The sequence below is a fragment of the Alternaria metachromatica genome, assembly GCF_023757995.1.
Source record: "Alternaria metachromatica strain BMP 0045 chromosome Unknown scaffold_13, whole genome shotgun sequence".
In the NCBI taxonomy this organism is placed as follows: Eukaryota; Fungi; Ascomycota; class Dothideomycetes; order Pleosporales; family Pleosporaceae; genus Alternaria; species Alternaria metachromatica.
In genome coordinates, this window is record NW_026055504.1 from 311,565 (window position 1) to 334,287 (window position 22,723).

General features: G+C 54.0%; 7 protein-coding genes across 7 annotated transcripts; 4 read left to right on the plus strand and 3 right to left on the minus strand.

The window, feature by feature from the left end:
• Nucleotides 1–1,017: 1,017 nt before the first annotated feature.
• Nucleotides 1,018–3,468, minus strand: J4E83_006135 (uncharacterized protein; the record flags this gene model as incomplete). The annotated part of the gene is made up of 1 exon (XM_049333050.1): nucleotides 1,018–3,468. One exon carries the CDS (start codon nucleotides 3,466–3,468, stop codon nucleotides 1,018–1,020), a length of 2,451 nt encoding a protein of 816 aa, XP_049187740.1.
• Nucleotides 3,469–4,142: 674 nt separating this feature from the next.
• Nucleotides 4,143–4,856, plus strand: J4E83_006136 (uncharacterized protein; the record flags this gene model as incomplete). The annotated part of the gene is made up of 2 exons (XM_049333051.1): nucleotides 4,143–4,219; nucleotides 4,280–4,856. 2 exons carry the CDS (start codon nucleotides 4,143–4,145, stop codon nucleotides 4,854–4,856), a joined length of 654 nt encoding a protein of 217 aa, XP_049187741.1.
• A 421-nt stretch (nucleotides 4,857–5,277) lies between these two features.
• On the minus strand, nucleotides 5,278–6,500 carry J4E83_006137 (uncharacterized protein; the record flags this gene model as incomplete). Its single annotated transcript, XM_049333052.1, has 3 exons — nucleotides 5,278–5,544; nucleotides 5,959–6,345; nucleotides 6,396–6,500. The coding sequence occupies 3 exons, from the start codon at nucleotides 6,498–6,500 to the stop codon at nucleotides 5,278–5,280; spliced, it is 759 nt and encodes a 252-aa protein (XP_049187742.1).
• Nucleotides 6,501–7,682: 1,182 nt separating this feature from the next.
• On the plus strand, nucleotides 7,683–10,370 carry J4E83_006138 (uncharacterized protein; the record flags this gene model as incomplete). Its single annotated transcript, XM_049333053.1, has 1 exon — nucleotides 7,683–10,370. One exon carries the CDS (start codon nucleotides 7,683–7,685, stop codon nucleotides 10,368–10,370), a length of 2,688 nt encoding a protein of 895 aa, XP_049187743.1.
• A 382-nt stretch (nucleotides 10,371–10,752) lies between these two features.
• Nucleotides 10,753–11,207, plus strand: LSM2 (U6 snRNA-associated Sm-like protein LSm2; the record flags this gene model as incomplete). The annotated part of the gene is made up of 3 exons (XM_049333054.1): nucleotides 10,753–10,766; nucleotides 10,821–10,968; nucleotides 11,073–11,207. 3 exons carry the CDS (start codon nucleotides 10,753–10,755, stop codon nucleotides 11,205–11,207), a joined length of 297 nt encoding a protein of 98 aa, XP_049187744.1.
• Nucleotides 11,208–15,571: 4,364 nt separating this feature from the next.
• J4E83_006140 (uncharacterized protein) lies at nucleotides 15,572–16,227 on the minus strand (the record flags this gene model as incomplete). Its single annotated transcript, XM_049333055.1, has 2 exons — nucleotides 15,572–15,939; nucleotides 15,999–16,227. 2 exons carry the CDS (start codon nucleotides 16,225–16,227, stop codon nucleotides 15,572–15,574), a joined length of 597 nt encoding a protein of 198 aa, XP_049187745.1.
• A 3,045-nt stretch (nucleotides 16,228–19,272) lies between these two features.
• J4E83_006141 (uncharacterized protein) lies at nucleotides 19,273–22,231 on the plus strand (the record flags this gene model as incomplete). The annotated part of the gene is made up of 8 exons (XM_049333056.1): nucleotides 19,273–19,327; nucleotides 19,384–19,428; nucleotides 19,477–20,001; nucleotides 20,051–20,383; nucleotides 20,433–20,714; nucleotides 20,761–21,314; nucleotides 21,362–21,834; nucleotides 21,886–22,231. 8 exons carry the CDS (start codon nucleotides 19,273–19,275, stop codon nucleotides 22,229–22,231), a joined length of 2,613 nt encoding a protein of 870 aa, XP_049187746.1.
• Between the last annotated feature and the right edge of the window lie 492 nt (nucleotides 22,232–22,723).

Genomic DNA, 22,723 nt, shown 5'->3' on the forward strand with positions numbered 1-22,723 from the left:
AGGAACCCTGAAAGACGAGAGCTAATTCAGAGGAGGGAAAGGGCAAGTGAAATAATTAGCAGGAGTTATTCCATGATTAGCCATGCATGAGTCCGAGTGGGGTTAGCGCGCCTCGCTATCAATTTAGATGCGCTCTATTGCGAAAAAGCCCTGAAGCCGTCTCGTGTCGCAAGCGCAACACGCTAGCTGTTCCATCTCGCGCAACAGCCAGATCTCTTCAGCTGTAATTTCGTCCGTCTATCGAATGCGAGCAGTTCCCTACCGTCCGAGGTACGCATGTGTCGACGTGCACAGGTATGAACTCGTGTCACAGCATCCCAACACCTGATCGGTAGTCACTATCGTTATGGGGCAGTTTACTCATCCCGGGACCAAGCGCCGGCTATCTTTATTACCATCAAATTGCGACGATTACAGGTTGCCAAGTTTGATCCGCGACATGGGCCAATTAGCATAACATGTCGATGCAGGATGATAGCTATATGTCCGAATTTACATTTGCAGCTATATCTGGGCCAGACTACTCGTTTCTGGCTTTTATCCATGCCATTTTTCATGTCGTCGTCAGCAGCATTGTCCCAACTGGTACCCGCCTCCCTCATGACGGAATGATCGTCGCTGAGGGCACTGCTGTACCGTGGCAGCGATCTCACACAGGCAAAGATGGGATTATGGTTTTACAGAGTTGAATTTGCGCAATCTTCGCCCACTGTGAGGCGGCGAAAAGCTTTGCGCTAATTTAACTCCAAGTAAGGGGAAAGTGGACAGGGATGTTGATTGATGTCATGCAGTACTTGTGCCCTTGGCACGATAGTTATTCGCGTTTAATCCTTTCTACCGATGATTGCAAAACACAACGCATGTTCTAGAAAGCATTCAGCCTCTCAGCCTATGCATCCCGATTATCCGTTCATACGCCACGACCGAGAGTGTCAGTCAAGCGATATGCGCTTGGACACCTTGTACGACGACACGTTGCGTTGCACGTAGCACGCGCGAGGTACGAATACTCGTACTTTACTTGACAACAATAAAGCCAACGCCGTTGCGAGCTTCTTGACAGGCTTTCGAAAGAGCCTGCACCTCCGTATCCGTCCATTTGACGCTGAGGTTGTCCCAATTCTTGGTAGCGTATTCACGGCGATACTGCTGTTGCATTGCTTGCAAGCGACGTATTTCTCGAGGGTCGCCTGTCCCACTGTACACAATAAAGGCCGTGCAGCGTGGCAAAGCGTCGTATATCTGCCCGATACGTTCAATGGTCTTGGAGACGGCATCGCCGAGCTCAGGTCCGTGAACCTCAACATCTGTATCCTCGCCGTCCTTCAGAAGACCCAGTCGTTGCAAGGCATTCTGTCGAATGAGCTCGACGTCGGCCGTCTTGGCGTCGTCCCACCAGCCTCTTGCAAGCTCCAACTCGCGCAAACGTCCCCAGACAAAGTCGATCTTGTCAGTAGTGCCATCCTTGCCTTCAGCTTGACCCTTTACTGTACGCTCAATAGCTTCCACTACTTCCTCATCGGTCTTGCAGCCTATGGAGACTCGAGCTTGGCCACCGTGACCTCTGTTCGGGTCGCCCCAGTCGATGACAGCTCCGGCACGATGCACTTCGTTTGATTTTGGTCGTACAGACCGATCCATTCTCTTGAAAATAGACTCCGCGTTTGTGTCGCCTGACCCCCAGCGCGGGCCCTTTTCACACTTTTGTTTGACTAGATCGAGACATGTCCGAGCATCTTCCACACTGTCGTGACCTGCTGAGCCCTTTTGCACTTCGCGCTTGAGATATTTCTGCGCAAGCCACTTCAGCGACTGCTTGTATGGTGGCCCACGAGGGTGCGGGTAGAGGATACCAGTGTCGATAATGAAGGGGTGGGTCAACTTGAGTGCGTTGAGATCAGAGTTTAGCGAGTGTCCCACAAGGATTGTACGCGGTGTGATGAGTTCCAATAGCTCCTTCTGTATGTCCGCTAGAGTAGTTGTGACGTCTTGGAGCATGGCCGCTGTAATACCGGACCATTGGGTCAGGTAGTCCTTGATGGCGACATCCGGCTTGACCAGCTTGTCGAGGGCCGTAGTGCCGTCCCAGTTCAATAGACTGATGCGAGTGAGTACAAGCTGGTCATTCTCAGCTTTGCACATCTCACAGTCGACGGATATAATGTGTCTTCCAGCGGTCAGACTGCCTTGTTCAATCTCCATCTCGGGTACTTCTGCATCTTCTAAGGTAGCGACATTGGTGTCGACCCAACCGTCATCAGCACTCTGATGAGCAAGCTTCCTTCTCTCGTTATTGGCCTCCTTGGATTCCGAAGTGGTGAACATAGCTGGATGTAGCACATATTCGTTCTCTTGCTGTTCCATTAGACTGGCGATGTATTCGGTGATGCGTGTGCGCTTGTTTTCCCAGTTCTTCGAGTTCTGCGGCAAGGGGCCTTTGTGGTTCCCCGTCTTCTTCATCTGCTTCTCTTCTTGCGTCTTGGGTATTTGTGAGGTTAGCATCGTATGGATGGGCGAATGCACCCTCATATATTGGTTGTTGCGATGTTCGCCTATAGCCTTGATGGGCCAGACATGCTCAAAGATTTCAGCGAGGGGTTTCAGCGATGCAGGTAGTTTTTCGGCCTTGAGACTAGCCGGATAAAAGTCATCACGCGAAATGTTTAACCGCTTGGGCTTTGCTGCCTGTGCATCCTTTACAGCCTTTGCAGCCGTGAGCGCAGCATCAGTCTGCGCATCTGTTGTCTCTGCTCCAACAGAAGGGTTCGACTGAGGCGCGGCGTCTAGAGCAACATCGCCGTTGAACATACCCAGGTCCAATCCCGGAACCATAAGCATGACGACCTGTTGGATATTGGCACGACTGCGTACAGAAACCCACTGCGGCGCATTACCGTCAGCAAGCAAGTAGAGCACCAGTGACTGGAGGTCTGTGATCTTCACGTGCGAGTTCAGGCGGGCATGATGTGAATGCTCAATGGCTGGGTAGCTCCTCTGCAGCTTGCGCTCTTTCCTGCGCTCCTCTCTGGTCATGTTCTCGCCTGACTGCTCAGAGCCAGCTTTGTATGTGACGAATGGGTTGTCGGTGGAGGAAAGGCGGTTTCCTAGTTGGGCGTCCTTGCCCGCGAATGGGTTGTCGGGAGTTGCATCTTGCTGCGGCGGTGGCGATCGTGCCTTGCGCTTGCCCTGCCCATCTGTGTCGCGCATTTGGCCAGGACTGCGAGCTGGCGAAGGCGAGTTTGAGGCGCGGCGCCCGTTGTGCTCAGACTGCGATCCGCGTTCCTTCCGTCTCCTTTTCGAGCCGCTGACTACTGTCCAGCCCTCTTCGTCTCCGTTAGTTGTGGTGGCTGCCGCATTGTCGGATTGCGCTTCGCCGCGCATGTGCGCCAGTGTCGCACCGAGTCCCATATCGGCAGGAGGTGGCTCGTCGCGAGCGCCGCGCTTTCGTTTGGCCATATCAGAGCTCATGCGACCCGCGTGAGTCGATTTGGTGGGCGCGAGGTGTTGTTGTGGAGAAGCTCAAGAAAATGTTCGGGGTTCCGGCGCATGGGTACGCGCTAGCGATGGCCCACAAGAATCCACTACTATTGTCATATGTCTGTATTCACTTTACTTCGCAAGACGCAATGAATTCTTGTTCTACAATGAGGATCGCGTTACAATCTCGAAGAATCCAGTCTTCATGGTCTTCGTCGTCTTCGCTACATAATTCACTATATACATTCCCGCCGACGTCATATCGTCACAGCTGCGCTCATACATGAACCAAGTGAAAGCATCACGAGGAGATGCATTCAGAGCCATTCTACAATGTGAGGCTACTTAAGAGTCTATCATAGAGGAAACATCGCAAGAAGCAAGAGATCGTCGGATCTGGAAATACAGCCAGACTGAAACCAGAAACTAAGCAGTGGAGTGTATGTCAAATTTCTTGAGCAACATACGAATCACGGAGAGGGTGAACGGTGAATTGAATCCAAGAGTGGATATTCGAGTGATGAAAGTGATGCGACCTCATGCCGGCTCCGCGCATACTATGATACTCCTTCTTTCAACTGCACAAGACCTTTTCCTTAGACTCTACCTCACCGTCGAACCTCTGTCTATATCTGCATCGATTTCAGCGCAATCCTACAGCAAGAATGCTAACCAAAGACCAGTTCGTTCAGGGGCTAGAGCCGCTCAAGTGTAGCATCTGTCTGGACGACTACGCTACCGAGTAAGTAGCACTTGATGGTCCCTACTACAACGGCACACTGACTTAGATGCTCTCTATTAGGCACGTTCCTGTGCAACTTCCGTGTGGCCACATCTTCGGAGACCACTGCATCGTCAAGCAAGTCGAGGCTGAAATGCCCAACAACAATCGATGCCCACTATGCCGCCAAGAGCTTTTTCACCAGGAAGATACACATGTATACGTCAGCGACGAGTCGGAATTTGACGATGCCGATGACGAAAACGAGGAGGAAGAATGGGAGTTCGATGAAGAGAGGTATCAGGAGACCCTCGCTGGGCTTCTTCATGACAGTGAGCCAGGTATGGCACACTTCGCCTCCTCAGATCTGGAGATGCTTACGGACTCAGGGGAAGAGACATATGGTCTAGCACCCAGTGCACCTCACGCTGAGACCATCGCCACGACAAGGAGGGAGCGCCTCAATCGCCAGCGGGAGTTCAGATTGCATGCTGGGCGGGGGCGGGATGGGGGCAGGGCAACCGTCCCGAAGCTACCCGGACGTACACGCACCTACAATCAGATTGAAGCATCTGATGTAGAAACAGATGCAGACTGGTCTGGATCTGAGTACGAGCCAGAGGAGGACAACGACCCAGCCGATGAATGTGAGGAGTGATTTGGTGTCGATGTAGATACCACGGTGCGGTTTTGTATGGCACTTGACTTGAGCCAGAGGATATGTAGTAGCCAAGATAACCTTTTGCGAGGCAGTTGCTGGGCTCCGAGAGAAACGTAGTCTCCACAATCTCCTATTGCAAGTGATAAGCTCGGTTCCGAAAGTGATGTAGCCTCCACGGCCCTCTTTGTGATATCATGCGGAAAGATCACCAGCCCTGTCGATAACATCTGCCGAATCTGCTATCTTTGCGGATATGAAGGCCAACAGGTGGCCATGGGCGTAGAATTTAGCCGGCAGGTTGTGTAACATTGCATCGACGCATGTCAGCACCTACATGGTAAGCTTCTTCGCATTTCTATTTGTACATACGCTCATCTACAGTCATTGTCATAATTCGTCGGTCTTATCCTTATCCTTTCTATAGTTTTCCTCTCCTGCTATCGACCGCTTCCCTGAGCTTCTTGATAACGTCTCCAGGGTCAGAAGCGCCGAAAACAGCACTGCCAGCAACGATGACATTAGCGCCAGCATCAGCAGCTTGGTCAATGGTCTTCTCGCTTAGACCTCCGTCGACCTCGATCTGTAGCTCTGGGTACTTTTGTCGAAGCGCGGTGACTTTGGGAAGCTCGGACGCCATGAACGACTGGCCACCGAAGCCAGGCTCTACAGTCATGATCAATATCATCTGTGGATGTTAGCATCAAATCTCTACCGAACGTGACGTGGCCTAACGCGGGCCTTGAGTTGAGGTTATTGATCCTGCGGGAGCAGCCTGCGGCGTGGGCGGGTAGGTACCGATGTCAACTTTGGGGATTACTGAAATGACAGGTGGCCAATAGATGGACAGTCGGTTGGGCAGCATGCGGCAGGCTTCTCGAAAGAACGCACAGGTCAAGACTGATTGACAGTGGGCTTACGCAGGCTGGTATGCCTAAGCGCCAGCGCGTGCCGCCCACGCCCCAACAGGGTCAGCCCTACCCAGCCTCGCTTTGCTCGACCACTTCCGAGGCCCCTCTAACCACCATATAGCGCGTGCGGCCCTTTCGTGATATCGATTGTGATGATGGAAAGCATGGCAGTGCAGGGGTGATGAACTCACATCCGGAACCTCGTCCTTGTTTGGGTTCTCCAGTATCTCCCACAGCACATCGACTGGTGTGCTCGGCTTGATTGCGATACCAGCCTGCATACCCTCGCCATGTATGAACTTGACCAGCTCTTTGGGAGATGTCTTCTGGTCCGACTTCCCACTAGGTGAGTCTGCCGCGGTTGACGAGACGGCGGCTTCGTAGTGGAAGCAGTACAGGTCGCAGCCAGCCTTCTTGAAGTCGCGCACCCATCGCTTGGGCTCGGCGATCATCATGTGACAGTCGAATGTTCCCTTGCCGTGTGCGGTGGTCGGTCGGTCGACGTGTGAGCGGATCTTGGTGACAACAGGCGCGCCAAAGGTCATGTTGGGCACAAAGTGGCCGTCCATGATGTCGACCTGCACGTGTCAGTCGCGTGCCCTCCAGCCCGAAACTCAGCATCGCGTACATGGAGCCAGTCGGCGCCCTGGGAGATTGTGTCTGAACAGGCCTTGCCCAGCGCTCCGAAGTCTGCCGACAGAATCGACGGCGCGATGATGGCAGGCGGTGACATGACGGGCGGTTCTAGTGCGGTTTCGGTGTGTATAGGTGATCTGAAGAAGCGCCAATGGGAGAGATGGGGAGATTGTGGAAATTGCTAGTGTGACGGAGCTCACGATAGCTTTTTGGTGTTGACGGCATCAGCGTCACGCCTGCCCCTCTATCCATGCCCCGCTACAGGCCTTGGCACGCCTCACCTCTGTTCTTGTTCATGCAGACCATGCAAACCGCGCAGCTCACCACCTCACGTTTCGAATCAACTATGTTTGCTGAACGGGGCCGTCAATGCTCTAAATTGACTGAAACCTTCTCTGTTGTTATATCTTGGTGATCGGCAACCGCGTGGCTGGTCGCGTGTACTGCCGAGATGGCTGCGACGGGTCTCGGCACCTGGTCTTTCCCTCTCACATGGCACGGGATGACTACATGACAGCCTTGAGAACAGCCACAACCACCGCCTCGCGTCCAACTCGAGGCCGTGAGACAATATTCAGCCCCGCAGCAAGAATCGATTTCGACGCGGCACTATTGGGCGAGTATGCTGTCCAACGCCGCTGCGTCTCGTCATTGGACAAGCGTGCAGAACGCGAGCGCTGCAAATAGCACAGCCCGGCGCTTACAACCAAACACCCAACCACGCCGTGCAGCGCAACGCTCCTCTAGCCCAAAGTTTCTAGCGCATGGTATTGACCTTGCTCACCATAAACTTACACTGGCCAATCATGCCGTCTTCACCCTCTTTGCCATGTCGTGGCCGACCTTGAGCCGCTACTGCCTCTCCACCCAGACTCGGCCCTCTATGCGAGTGGACGGCCAACTGGCAGTGTAGCTCGGACGAATGCCACAGTAACACTAGCCCGCAGTCACTCGACGAGTAGGCGTCTACGCGCGATATATCCTCTGATCATCGCGCTCGCGCCGCATCTACTCTCTTTTGCCATTCACTTCTAGTCCTCTTCCGAGCCCCTTCTTCCGTCAAGTCTTCGTTGATCGAAGCAATTCCATTTTTACCAGTAAGCTGTTGACCAGCGCAGTTTTGGGCTATAGCTCATCTTAATATCGCCTCTATTTGGTCCCCTGTACTTCTGTATTTGGACCCCTACCACCCTCGCCGCACTCCCGCCTACTCGGATTTTCATAGGTATCTTTAGTAATATTAGCACAAGGCGGTGCTCACGTCACCGCAATATACAACATGCCTGAGATGCTGGAGCCTGCAGTATACCATCCTGCGACCTTCGGCCCCATGGCCAACTCTCATCAAGCCATGTCTCCGCTGGATCAGAGACAGGCACTTAATGCCACCGACGACGAGTCCTCAATTCCCACCTACTACTTCGGCGCAAGATATTCCACCTCGTCGATATACCTACCCAGTCCCGCGTCACCAGCCAGTATTGACGACGACTTCCCTACCCCCAAGGCACGCTTATTCGATATGACCCCGCAGCCGTCGCCGCGCTTTCCTGTTCACTCGGCTACATATCCCCCAGTAAACCGGGCGAGTCGTGCTGACAGCGACTTCGACTCCCTCTACGACATCACCGACGATGAGGCTGAGGTACCTCTCCATGCATCCGCATCAGTCAAGAAGCTTGCGACCCAGCCTAGACAGAGACGCTACCCATCCATCGTCATCCCTTCGCCTTCCGCATGGCCAACCATTGAGAAGTTGAAGAGTGCAAACTCGGCGATGCCCGTTACTCCATCGTTGCTACTGACTCCATCGCGTCGCTTCCTTGAGATGATCGACTCTCACAACCTGCATGTGCCTGAGCACTCAGCAGCCCCTTCCCTGGACGGCAGCCTCACATCGGAAGAGATGGACAAGCTCAGTTGCCCTGCCACCCCAGTCTCGCAACGTAGACGCGGATCCATGTCCAGCGTTGACTCGTGGGGACCGGTGCAATTGGACCTACAAGCTATGGAGACTCTTCAGCATCTCGGAAACTCGCCATCTGCTGAGCAGTACGAAGAACCAGAGCAACAGGAGTTTCAAGTGGTTGAGGCTAGAGGCGAGATGCAAGAAGTCTCCCGACCAAGTCTCGGCTTAAGCATCCCTTCAGCAGTATTCGGAAACGGTTCCTCTGGTAGCACACCGATTTCCGCGCTCTCTGTCCCTTCTCCCGGTGGTTTCTTCTCATCGCTTCAATCGACTGCTCGTCACACCTGGAGTATCCCCAAGCGCGATGAGTCAATCCCAAACACTTCAACTGCTGAGAGGTTTTACAACCTTCCATGGCAGAAGGAGAACCGAAGGAACACTTCCCCACACCCCGTGCCAGCTGTACCAGCTGTGCCGGTTCTCCCGGTACGAAACTCGACTCTTGCCGGATCCACTCTCGATGGACACGATGAGCCTCTGGCGACATCGCGCCCAGTCCTCCTTAGCAGCCCAACCGATGAGAACGTGGAGATCAAGGAGATCAACCCTAGCAAGACCATCTTTCAGTATGACGAGAACTACAACGCCGGACTTCAAAAGGTGTCTACTGCTAACCTCGAGATGACCGGCCGATGGTTGGAGGAACAAGATGAGCTACAGGCCGCTCTTCGTGATATGAGCGACATTACCTCTCCCAGCCTCTCCAGCGGAACCCACAGCCGCGGCAACTCGATCGAGAAGACTGTGGTCAAGAAGTCGGTCAAGTTCGCGGATGAGCCGGCCAAGTCTCCAGTCAAGGTGTCGGCGGATGAGCCCATCACCACCTACGTCCAAGGCCTTGAGTACCTTCATTCTCGGTGCCAAAAGAAGGATACGTTCATCCACCGCCAGACTCGCGCTGAGGCCATGCACGTACAGCGACGCTGCAATCCTCTTGCACATCGCGATCAGCTGCTGGGAAAGTTCGAGCTTTGCCAGCCAGAGCGCCCAGCGCCACCGCGACCTGTGTCTGAGTTCTTCGTCAATGACCCAACTGTACTAAAGGAGAGGATTGCGCGCGCACAGACGGAGCGTCAAGCGCTCGACCAGATGCTGCCTATCCACTGGGTCTTGCAAGCTCAGAAGCAACTCAACGGTGGCAAGCTTCTCAGCAAACCTGCCGCGCGATGCATCACACGCGCTAGTGCTCCACGCATCCTCGACGTTGGTGGTGTCGCCACCAACGATTGGGCGTGGGACGTTGCCTATGACTACCCATACGCTACAGTGACTACTGTCTACACTGCGGGTAACAACATGTCATCTAACGTCAAGGGCCCCGACAACCACAAGCACCTTAGCGTTCCCAACCTGTGGACTCTTCCCTTCCCATCTGGTCACTTTGACGTCGTTTCGGCACGCACACTTTACGAGCTCCTCAAGACAAGCAAGCCTGTCGGCAAGTCATCAGACGAGTACGACCTGTGCTTGAAGGAGTGCTACCGCTGCCTCAAGCCCGGTGGTATTCTTGACTTCAGCGTCATGGATGCCGATGTCGTCCATGCTGGCCGCAACGCTCAGGCCATGGGTGTCGAGTTCGGCTTCAACCTCAAGACACGCGGCTACGATGCGCAGCCTACCAAGACATTCCTCCCGCGCATCTCCAAGGCGGGCTTCAAGGACGTTCAGAGGGCGTGGATGCTCCTTCCCATGGGAAAGACGGCAGCGAACTGGAAGGACACACTTGCCGTTGGCGCCGAGCCAAAGCACCAAGAGCGTCGCATCACAGAAGACGGCGAGATTGAGCTCGAGGACGCGCCAGTCTTTGGTACCACCACGGACGCGGCGATGTTGACAGGTGTAGTTGGAAGCTGGGCATGGGAGAGGTGGCTGCTCAGGTTGCAAATGGAGATGGGCAAGGATGAGGAGAAGCTGTTGGAGGGAGTTGTCAACGTGCTGGAGGAGGGCGCGACAGGCCACGCTGGATGGAGGACTTTGTCCGGCTGGGCGAGGAAGTAATGGCAACGGGATTGAACATGAAGTGATACAGTTACGATGGCTTTGGGTAGACGGTGTTGGATAGGCTGGACTGGACTGGACTAGGTTGATACCACAATAGCGAATTTCTTTTGTAGTTGAATTGAAGACAGTGTCTATCACAATCGTCACATTTGGTTGTCTGAATGTCTGCCTATCAATGTGATGGTGATGCTGGAGTGAGAGATATGGCGAGGCGGCAGATCAGTCTCGCTCGCAGCGGCGCGAACCCCACGCGGTCCATGCGCAGCGCATAACCTCGTCACTGTGCCATATGCACCACCAGTCGCGACCACTCGACCCAACTTGCGCTTAGCTGTATCTCCGACGTCTCTGCCCCAATCCTTCTTCTCACATATACACAATGCTCTTCTTCAGGTTAGTCCCCGGTTCACGTCGACAATGACGCAACAGCGACTGACAGGGCAATAGCTTCTTCAAAACGCTCGTCGAGCACGAAATCACCGTCGAACTCAAGAACGAAGTCCAGATCCGCGGAACACTCAAGAGCGTCGACCAGTACCTGAACATCAAGCTGGACAATGCAGAGGCGGTGGATGAGTTGAGGTGGCCGCATTTGGTACGTTTGTGCATCGCGACTCTCTGCTGCGTACGCACCAGACAGCGTACCAGAGAGATGGCGACATACACTATGGGAAGGAATGGAAGCTAATTTGGTGATAGTGCTCGACAAAAGACATGTTCATCCGCGGTTCCGTCGTCCGATACGTACACCTTCCCTCCGGCGCTGTCGACACCGCACTACTCGAAGACGCGACAAGGAGAGAGGCTGAGGCGGCGAAGAACAAGGCGAAATGAGAAAGGAAGGATACTAGGTGCTAGGATAACGCGTGATGAAGCGACCGTTCGTGCGGCAATATGAGGAGGGCAAGACGCGCGTGGGCGGACGCAATGTGACATGACAACCCACGGTATATAAGAGCGTGGCCAAGCGCAAGAGCTGGAATTCTGGACCGGGAATAAGCGCAGAGGTTGCGCAAGCACGAAGAGCGCTTGCAGAGCTGGTGATGTGAATATACCCTTTGATGAGTACGAGGTGATATCCTCGCCCATCTTGTTCTTGTTCTACTTTTCTACTCTCTGTTCGACTCGAATCGATTACACGCCCTGCTTCAATTCTTCCCTAGCTCATGGGACATGGAGATTGCCCCTTCAGGCTCATATTCGACATGGCCATCGACGTCAACTTGCTTTTCTACATGCGTGCATTCCTCCTTCGTTTTGCCTACCCACAACTATGGCATCAAACTTGCGATCTCTATTGTCGTCCATGTCGCTTCCCCTGTACATTGTTTCCCGTACAGTCTCTATCTCCAACAGACGGATCACTGCTGTGTGTGCGATTCGATATTTTGGTTGTCATCCACTCCATCCACTGGTACCGTGATAACGCAGGGCGACAACGAGCCACTCACGACCCCCGCAATACATCACCATCCCATACACAAAGGGTTTCCTCAAATGAGAGAGATCGCAATTATCCGACCCCAAGAGACGACGCCGCACGTGTCACTCCTCCCTTTCACCTTTTTCCTTAGCAAACGAAACATGTCGCGCAGAAATTACGCTCACCCACAGTCCTCTCCACTGGCAAATTGCGCATCTATATGACTCCGTCTAACCCCAAACAACACCAACACCACAAACGCTCTTCCGCCGGTTGACGACGTCCACGCAAACACTTTCAAAAGTTTTCAGTTCAGTCCGTTCGAAACGACACACTACGCAACGAGTACAATCGCAAAAGCGACAAGTCCACGCACACACTTTCAAAAGTCTCAAAACCAGTCTCTTCAAAACAACACACCACGTAACGGAAATACTCGCAAAAGCGACGAGCCCCTCAACAATCATGGCGCCCATCTCCTACCCATCTTCCACTCCCTCAGCCGCGCCAGCACCTTACCTGCACACCCGCTCCACACTCTCAGCCTTGTCCTCCGAAACCCTCACCCCAACAGCCATCGGCCTCATATGCGTAGTCGGCACCATCGGCATCACCATCTACATCATCAGCGCCATCATCTATTTCCGCACCAAACCAATCAGCCTGCCCCGGCTGTTCCGCAAGGGCGCGCACAGCGACGAAGAGAGCAACACGGACGGCAAGAAGACAGCCATATCCATCTGGGAGCGAGGCGTACCACTGTATGATCGAAGTGGTGTTACGACGACGGCCAATTCGGCGTTTGGAGATGCGTATCCTTCTGAGGGTGTTGCGGTGAATGCGGGACTGGAGAGGGAGATATTGGAGATTCTGGAGGCGGAGGCGGAGGTTAGGGCTATGTCGAGGGTTGTGGTGAGGAATTGAGAGGATGGAGAGAATGGGAGTGTTGGAAATGGGAGGGTGTTGGGTAGTTTTGGAGATTGATGGGCACGAGCGTGAAGAAGTGAGTGTTGAGCTGGTCGTGTTATGCGTTGGGATTTGACTGACGGGGGGTGAAGTTGTGCTTTGGATGTACGTTGCTCGAATGTTGAAAACTTTCTGCTTGCTACTTTTTGTACATCTGGTGTCTACCAAATGGGAATTTCGATGAGATGGGGAGAAGCAGACAGGGCAAGTCGTCAGCAACAGGTGTCACACCCAAATATCGTCTATCACCCTGCCTTCTTGTACACATTCAGAAGATCAATCATGCCTTTTCTATCCCTCGGTATCTAGGCCCAAGGATCTTCCCTCACAACAACCTCAATAGTCTCTTTCCTCCCCCCAAGCATTTCACTTCGCCTCGGTTTGAACTTCGACATCAACCGCTTCCTCAACGACTTCTCATCCCGCCTCTCCTTCTTCTCTTTAACAAGCCTCTGCTTCACTGCCTTCACATCCTCATCAGACGACGAAGAGCTCCAGTGGAGAGTCGGCGCAGTGTTGACGCGCCATGCCTGAATGCGTTCTTCGCGCAAGGGTGAGACGTTGCGTCTCTTTCGCAGAACGTTTCTAGTGTGCGGCTGCGTGGTCTCTAGAAATTGGAACAGTGAGGTCGCTGCTGTTGTGGTGAGGACGAGTGTCGCGACGAAGATGAGTGCTGCTTTGGCGACTATGCTCAGGCCGCGCTCGTTGTGTGATGTGGAGAGTGCGGTGAGGAAGCGGGTGATGATGAGGGAGAGGAGTATGCATGGGAGTACGAGCCATGCGGATGGAGGCTGGGGTTGCGACATGGTGGAGGGAAGTGAGGTGTTGGTGTGCAGCAACAAGGCACCTGAATCGAGAGTTGGCGTATGAGAAGGCTCATAAGCTCCAAGGTCACTGCGTTAGTCTTGCGGGTTGGTAGAAATCGGATTGGGCGGGGCTAACGGCGGGAGTGTTTGGCTTCTGGTTCATTCACTTCTTAGTATCGACTACTTTGGTACCTAGGGAATGGAAAACGCTCATCTAATTTTCACACTTTGCTATATTATCTCACAGTTCGCTTCAAACTTTTGCAATTAGGCAGGTTACCTAGGTACTTTTCAACCCGTCTATTCGCATTCGTTGCATCTGTTCGACCTATTATTTCGCACCCATTTTGTTCCAAGCCTTCCAGCTTTCCGCTAAGCGCCATACGTGAATTATGACGTCGCTGGATGGAGTAGACGCGCGGTTATCGTTTGCCTCGAGGCCTCCAGGGCTGCCGCAAAAAAGAGGGTGGAGACGTTTGTGACCCTGGTGCATTTGCCATACGATGAACCAGAAGTTCACCGATATTATAGCATGGATGAACCAGTAGAGGATCTCACTTAGAGCTGGTACGAGCATGTTGATTTTTTGAGGGTTTGCAAAGGAGTCGCGTGTAAGAAAGCTGTTTTTAAGGGAGGTTGTGCATGAAGGCTACACTGTGTAATTGTCAGCTGTGATCACACCAACGCGGTACTATTGAGCATACAGCGACTGCCTGTAAATTATATGTTGCTGAGCTGGAGTTAGGGCAGCGGCAAGTGCGTACACACTGCGCCTGCCCACTAACAAAGTCGTCGTCTACTTCTTCGTACCTGGTCAGGACAAGACTCACACCATCCCATCTCTACTCAAAGACTCGTGCCAGCCGCCCAATAGCTACCATCATGGAACTTCACATGCCAATCACGGTCTCAAAATACTCTCTTACTCTCACGGCCTCCATCGCCATCTCGGCCCTCAATTACAGCGGCATCACGAAAGTTCCACGCATCCTCACTCTTCTCGCGAGTCCAGCGGTACTACTTCTCCATGTACTCTACGAATACGCACAACTCCGAGAGTTGCAAAGACAAACAGAGGAGCTGAGGGCAAAGAACAGACGTTACAAAGCGCAGAAAATCGCATTGGATATTGCAATGGAGGAATTATGCGACGGATTTGATGACTTGGACAACGAGGCGAAGATTTTGGTGATGAGAGAGAAAATGAAGATGCTGCAGGACTTTGCGGATAGGACTGGAATATTGGAAGACTAGGAAGGAGGGCGAGCAGTTGGGAAAAGTGGTTTGAGGTGGGAAAGGGCGCAGAGACATCATGTTATTGATGGAGCAATTTCTATGCCAATTCAAATCTGTAGACGCTTTACGTATGCTGCATCGATTGCTATCTGCGCCTGAATGTATCACTTGAGGACCAGAGACATATGTGGTACCATGAGCCACGTCGTCTCAAGAATTGCATATGCAATCTCAGACTGTTCATAAGACTTCTATACATCTGTGTCTGCCCAGAATCCTACTCGCCTCATAACCCCCAAGGCTGAGGAATGTGCTCGCGGCTAAATCACCGGGACGTTACTGTGAAGGCACATCATCCTGCGTACCCATTCGGGCATCTTGGCTATCGAAACTTGTTTTCGCCTGACGAACAGCGATGCACCTGTGGTGAGGTCGGAATTGACTTTGTGTACGACATTAGCCTGCAGGAACATGCTATATCCAACACGACGCTAATGATCGACGCAGGGATGGGGTACACGCCGCATGCATGTGCGGTTTGCATATTGCCGGACAACATCAATATTGTGAACAGCCGAGGCTTTCCTCCTTGGGCGACTACTCATCCCGGTGTCATCGGAGGGATGATGCCATGTTCGTAGGAATACGGTGTACGGTGTATGGTGCACGGTGTGCGGGTGTGGCGGAGATGATGTCTTGGTGACGCCGATGAAAGAAGAGCCGATATCGTGATATGGCTTTCGTCCAGACAAATCATGGCGGGGAATCTACTCGCAAGTCGAAAGCATCTTCTTCAGCACGCCCATCAGGGTGCCGTTCTCGAGGGCAGCGGCGACGCGCTCCTTGTCGCCCAGCTGCTTGTTGACCTGCTCGTCGGTGCTGTGGGTGCCCTTCTTGATGCGGACATCGACGCGGAAGCGCGGAGGTAGTGCCTGTTCGAGACGGACGCGCACGCCCAGGCCGATGACGGTGGCCAGCGAGCAGTGGGTGATGGTCGGCGTGATCTCGACGACGACGGTGCTGATGCTCGAGAGCGGTGAGGAGGGGGGCAGAATGTGGATGTCTGGCAGGTTGACGACGCTCAGCGAGCCGAGGGACAGCGGGTGTTCAGGGTCGCAGATGGTGGAAATGAGGTCTGTCATGCGCGGGGTCAGCCAAACGTTAACGCCATCGAGGGCCGGCGGGCGCGCCTACCGTAGATTTCCTGCTCGTCAATGTCCTCACGTGCGTCGTCGCTGTCTGAATCGCCGGCTGAGACGCTGTCGTCGAAGGGGTCGCTGAGGTAGTTGTAGCGCGGTATCAGGTTGTCGAACAGGCCGGCCCCGCCGTCATCGCGCCTCTTTGCGGTCGCGTCGCTGCGGCGGGAGGGCAGATCCGAGGGATTCAGGATGGTCGGGTTGGCGTTGTCCTTGTCGAGCTCCATGGCGGCGGTTGGCAGGGGTCGCGGCGCTGTGGTGTGATGGTGGCGGAGGGAAGGAGCCGTCGTGGGCTCCTGCCTCTCCAGCAAATCTGCGAGGAAGGCGCGCCCGGGCCACCAGCAGCCCCTCCTCGGTGTTCGTCATCTAGCATGTGCTAGCCAGCCAGACACTCGGAACATGTCACCCGCCTGCACCTTCACCCTCACCACCACCTCCACCACCGCCGCTGCCCCCGGCCATGCCCGCCGCCTTAGCAATTGCTCTGTAAGCCCTCAATTTCCCGCAGATTATCCGCGACATACAGGGGACACTTGTGTGGGGTGCACCGTTCACACCACAGCACCAGGGCACCCGTGTGTTTGACTAGTGTCTGCAGCTTCGTGTCATTCCATCACGCCGCCGGGGTATACAGTTCGTGGCCTCCTGCCTGCTGCCGTTCTGCTCGGCCAGCCTCGGCAAATCCCCAGTGCGCATCCAGAAGGTGAGGAACAGCGCGGCTGGCGACTGCCCTTGGGCTTCAACCCCATCGGCAGCCGACGCTTCCGGCTGATCCACCACCTGCTCACCTCCCAAGCTCGCGCGCCCATGGTGATCGTGTTGACGACATGTTTCTCACTAATCACTCCCAATGGCAGTCTCGTCCCAACGACCTGTGTCGGCTCCTCCCGCACTTGTGCCTTCATAACGGAAGTGCTGCCTCATCCGGCGTACGACTGACCGCGCTGCTGGATTGTCCCTGCTTTGCTTGCCGTGTTCCTGAGCTGCAGGGAGATCAACGGCAGTGATCAGCGCAGCATGACTGATGAGGTCAGTATCGTGTTATCTTACCACGCGCCACGGAAACCACTGCTTCTATCGACCTTCCGAAGGTCGACGGTAGCCTGGCGCCAGCACCTGTCAGTCATGGCACCATCCCGTCTTGCTCCATACAAAGCACCCCTTGGCAACGCCCGTCGTGTCTCTGCGTGATCGAAGCTAGCACTGAACCTGACTGCGCCTTGACTGCCATCGCCATCACCATGATACCACCTGCGTGGTGGGGAAACTAATCTTTCAGCTGCCTTGTCGCCTGCCGCGCGAGAGAGAACGCGACCCGGCAACATGGTTGACAGATTACAACAGTCCTTAAAGAAAGGGATTTTCGACCCTAACTTTAGCTCTCCATGCAATCTTCGGTCGTTCTTCATGTCATGCAATCGCCAGTGGCGGACGAAAATACGATCCATGCGCCGGATCGAAGCCCTCGACAAGTCTCCTCAGCTACGTTTCGCTTCGCGGCCGCAATATCTCGTATTCGGCTCATGCAAATGCTATGCCGTCTGTCTGTGCATGCTACCTACATATTCGAGAATCTTGTTAGCCCAACTGAGGGTAGCATCTGGAGTAATATTGTTTCATGCGGGCTACGCTGATGGTGATGCGTCTGCCGTTAGAACCTGGCCTGCACATGGCCCTACCAAGCTTCCGCACGAATCAATTCGCCGATGTGTCGTGCTCAACGACACACACCGGTTCTGCCGTAGCCTTTGCGGCATGCGACGGGATCCCGTCTGCCCAACCCATGCAAAGTCTCGAGTGAACGTCGAGTCTGCGGCCATGGAGATGCCACCGATCAGAGCGGCACATCAACGAGGCCAAAGCGCGGCGTCGAGTAGTGGACGCCTATCCTCATGCTGCCTCCAGCCAAGTCTCTTCCGCGACTATGTGGACAAGACTTGTTTCGCTTTAGCTCCTGGCAGGTGGTGCAGCGTCCTACCAGAGCCATCTGTGTACCCCTATCTAGCCAGCTATAGTCGTACACCTGCTGTATTATATGTCGGCTAAAGCATAATATTCGTCATCGAGGCTAGCAGCCGGAGATCACTTTCTAGAAGGCCCACCTGTCATTGCGGTGACACTGCCAGACCATGTCTCAAACATTCAGGCACCTAAGGCTGTGCGAGATGAGAAACTAGGTACGACTATGAACCGACTAAATGCATGCGCAAGGTTTTCGACATTGTCCAGCCCTATCACGGCCAGGTCCGGGCTGCTGCAGTCTACTGGTCACGTCTGATCTTCTTTTTCTGGGCAATCCAGCAAATGCAGCCGCCACCAGAGCCTCGCAACAGCTTGCGTACTCGGTCCGCTGAAGTTTTTTACTTTGCCTTGAAGTCTGCTGAGTGAGAATGCCGCCATGTACCACCGTCTTCTCAGCTGTCAGACTTTGCCCCCGCTGATTTTATAGCAATCGTTCCCGGCCCATGGCAGTGCTTCGAGGAGGTCCACACTACCCGTCGTTCTACGTGTTACGATTCAGGCCGTCTCCAACGGGCACCACAATCCCTGCTGCCCATTGCCTCACACCCCCACAGCACGGCAGTTCCCTGTGCCCGCAGCATCTTGGTAGCGGACGCTTGCGCTCACGCGCGTGCAGCTTGGGCGCCCATACCAAAGGCGCTACTTGTGCAGCAGTGCGGCTCCTGGATCCTGCACGCTTAAGTCGCATATCGTCTACCCCTCGCCCGCCTATCGACCCCTTCATACACGGCCAACCGCCTAGGACCACAATACTCTCGCCTTTCAGGAGATCCATACACTGCGACGCCACTATTGTGCGCGTGAGCCACGCTGCGAGCCCGCTGCCAGTGCGTCTTCGAAACCCCGGTATGCCAGACATCGTCTCCACCTACCATCCCTATGCGCCTTCTGCCCTGATCTGCCGTATAACCTAACGACGCCGCGGCGTCGCGGAGATTTCCCTTGCGCTATAGCATTCTACAGTGCATCTATTCTCGATTTCGCTTTCTTTGTGTATAGTTTTGGCCATTCCGCGATTTCTTCCGTCCGCCGACCCTCAGGACATTCTGGACCGTCATCGCGCGCCGCTACCATTGGCTGCACACCGACCACCGCACACAACCTCATCGACTTAGTGGATAGCCGACAACCCCGCTGCTTGCAACCATTGCGCAAGGCCTTGCGCTGTCACTCCGGACCGGCTCGTGGTAGCTATTAACGTTATGCCCCCGGAGACCACTGGACGGCCACTGCTGCCACAAACGGCGCAAATGCAGAGCTTCACCTTTGCGCCGCCCACGCTGGCACCGCGCGAAAACCAGCGCAGTGAGTCCACACGCCGCTCAGCGTCTTGGGGACAAGGCAGCTGACAACATCTCCAGATTATGTATTCGTAGACGAACACAATAGACACAAACGACTGAAAGGTATGAAGGCACTTTTTGACTTGACATGCAGATGCTAATGCACAGCAGTAATGAGAGCATGCGAAGGATGTCGTAGACGCAAAATCAAGTGCGACGCGGCAACAACGAATGCATGGCCCTGTGCTGCTTGCATTCGTCTGAAGCTTAACTGTGTGCCGCCTACAGTCAGCTATGACAAGGACTACAACGGTTCGCAAACCTTTGACCTGGAGCCCAAACCGCTCGAGTATGCCCCGGACCCATCTCCTCAACATGACTATCAGCGCCATCCATCCATGTCGCAGGCCATGTCTCACCAAATGCCGCCCTCCATGCCGACTACCCAAGGCATGTACCAACCTTCGCCATACGTGGATCAGCAGTCCCAGGAGTCGTGTCATTATCAACCCATGTCTCAGCCCCAGGTCATCCAGCAAACCATGAGCTACGCGCCTCAGCATGGCTACTCACAACAATCCGCTGGCCCGCCTGCGATCCTGACTCCACCAGAATCGGAACCCCATTGGCGAAGTGACTCTGTATCTAGTCTATCCGAGGCACTGGGTGAACTCAAGATCGACCATACAGCCATTGGTGAGCTTCATGGCGTCTTGCTGCAAAAACATCAAGCTAACCAGTCTAGCGCCATACATCACTAACATGAAGAAGGCACTGGCCGAAACACCTGCGCAAGAAGAGTACGAGGTCGTACTACCAGCTTCTGTTAGCCTCGATCATACGGTCCGCATACCACCGGAGATGATGCCTGATGATGATCGGGCAATGCATTACTTTGACTACTTTTTCGCCAACGTTCACCCATATTGCCCCGTCATCAACAAGGCCTACTTCTACCAGCAATGGCACAGCGCTCCGGACTCCATCTCTCCACTCATGCTAGAGTCCATCTTTGCTTGTTCTTCGTTGATGCTGGGTGACTCCGAGGAGGGCAACAAATGGCTGGCCCTTGCCACAAGTCAGTAGCGCCCTGTAACGACAAAACAACGATCACTGACATGTTACAGAGCACGAAGAGAGCTTCAAAGACGTGTCCCGCTTGAGTACGATGCAGGCAATAATTCTATTGCTGAAAGCTCGTGAAGCTTCACCAAAGCGAGGATACTTCTGGCGTTCTTGGATGGCGACTGTCAGCCTTGTAGCCATGGCGAAGGACCTCGAATTACACGAACATTACGACACCCATCAGATGGGCAAATCATGCGGATCGACAGTACACGACTGTGTTGCCAAAACGAGGGTATGGCAGATGTGCATGGTCTTCGAGGTCATGATTGGCGGTCCTCAAGGTATGTTGGTTTTGAAGAAGGTACTTGGAGATGCTGACTTCTATAGGACGCTATGACTTTGGTGTTACCACTGATACCGTAGACTTGGAGATGCCCAGACACATCGCAGGACAGGATCCTTCCGAGCTTCAGATTGCGCGTCAATTCGTACAATACGCCCGTATTGTTAAAAACGTTCACCACTCGGCCCTCGTGTACGGAAGACTCAGGAAGAAGAACCCGGACTGGGCACTGGATCCAGCTTTTGTTGGCCACAACACCGACTTTTCCCTCTGGTTACGAGAGCTTCCTGAGGACATGCAGATTGTCTACCCCCAGGATGGCTCTGCTCCTTGGATCCCGTCCCATCAGCTGGCGAATATGCACGCCTATCACTGTTTGGCTATTATTATGCACTTCCGCCCGCAACTACATGCCGTATCAGAGTCATATGATGGTATATGGAAGCAGCATATGCTCACATGCTACTCGGCCGCCAAAAACCTATGCAAACTCCAAGAGGCGATTCTCAAGACCTACGGCATGCCTGGATTGCTTTGCATGATGCGAGGCATAAGTTTCCACATTTACGCCGTGTTGACCTGCACCATGCTGCACCTGGTATGTCATATTCGTTGTGCAGTAAAGCATCTGACTAACAGCCGTAGGTTGCTGTGACATGCCCGGACCCAGATATCAACCATGATGCCAGGAACTTCTTCGTACGCCACATGCGTGTCCTGGAAACCATGTCTCCCTCGTTTCCGATGCCTGAGATGCAACAGCAAGTCAACAGCCTGCGTCAAGCGTTCTCCGCCGATTGTTCAAAAGCTTTTGAACTGAAACCGACATTCCCATTCGGAAGCCCACAAGTAGCTCCACAAACAAGCCCTATGGGTCACCAGGGATCGTACCGACCTCGTCACCCGAGCCATCCCTCGCCCTTGGAACAACCAGGTCAGGTCAACTACCATGCACTCCCCATTACTCCACCAATTTCGGCATCCGACCGGGGATCCAAGGCTGACTCTCCCGTAGCTCAGTCTTTGGTCATGATGGCGTCTGGTCACCGTGCAGCTCAGCCACAGTCTGGTATGCAAATGCCGGAGAACGCCCAATGGAACCCACAACGCATCTTTGAGTAAGTTCAATCATCACTTCCTCATTGAAACAACAAACTAATACAATACAGTCAATGGAATGTAGCCTTTGGTACGCCCCCTCCTACTAGCGCGTCCTCTCAGGCTTCTCCGCCGCTAAGACCCCATCCTCCAGGAACCAATTACGATATGCGGCCAGCGCAGGAGGCTATGCAACCAGGCTACCAAATGTCGAACACATCGCCCCAGTCCAGCAATGTCCATGCAGTCCCAGGCCAGATGCCACCGGCCTCGACATATGGAAACACTGCACCCGTATACGTTACCCCTACGATGTGGCAGGAGGCAGTTGCCAGCTCTTTACCGGACGGGCTCAAGCGCCGGTGGGACGACAACGCTTCCATGGGGGACCAGTCAATGTACAAACGCGCGCGTTGAGGCATGACGTCAACCCTGATCAAGATTACACCGCTTGTGCAATGCACTTCGCAGGAACCACAGTGAGCGGAGAAGTGTGGAGAGTGGCAAGCGCATGACCATCACATTGTCTGACCTTGGTCACGGCGAGATGACGGCATGACACGCTTCGGCGTCATTCACATTGCTGTCCAAACCACTCTTTGATGGATGAAGGTGCGCCCGCTTGGAAAAGAAGGTCGATTGAGAAGACAGTTCAGCTGTACCACCACCGTGAGACGGGAGTCCCCCAAAAAGCGCTGCAACAAGCGCGCCTGTACAATACGCTGATCTTGCGATACCTGCAAGCACGACCGCAATGACGATTACGCGCCGCTAGCGATATTAACTAGCGTAAACACCATCACTGTAATAATACTCTGAACAAAGACACTGTACCCTCATTATCGCAACGTATATTATTGACCTTCCTCATTCATGATGATACGGAGCACGGTATCCACTTCTCGTGTC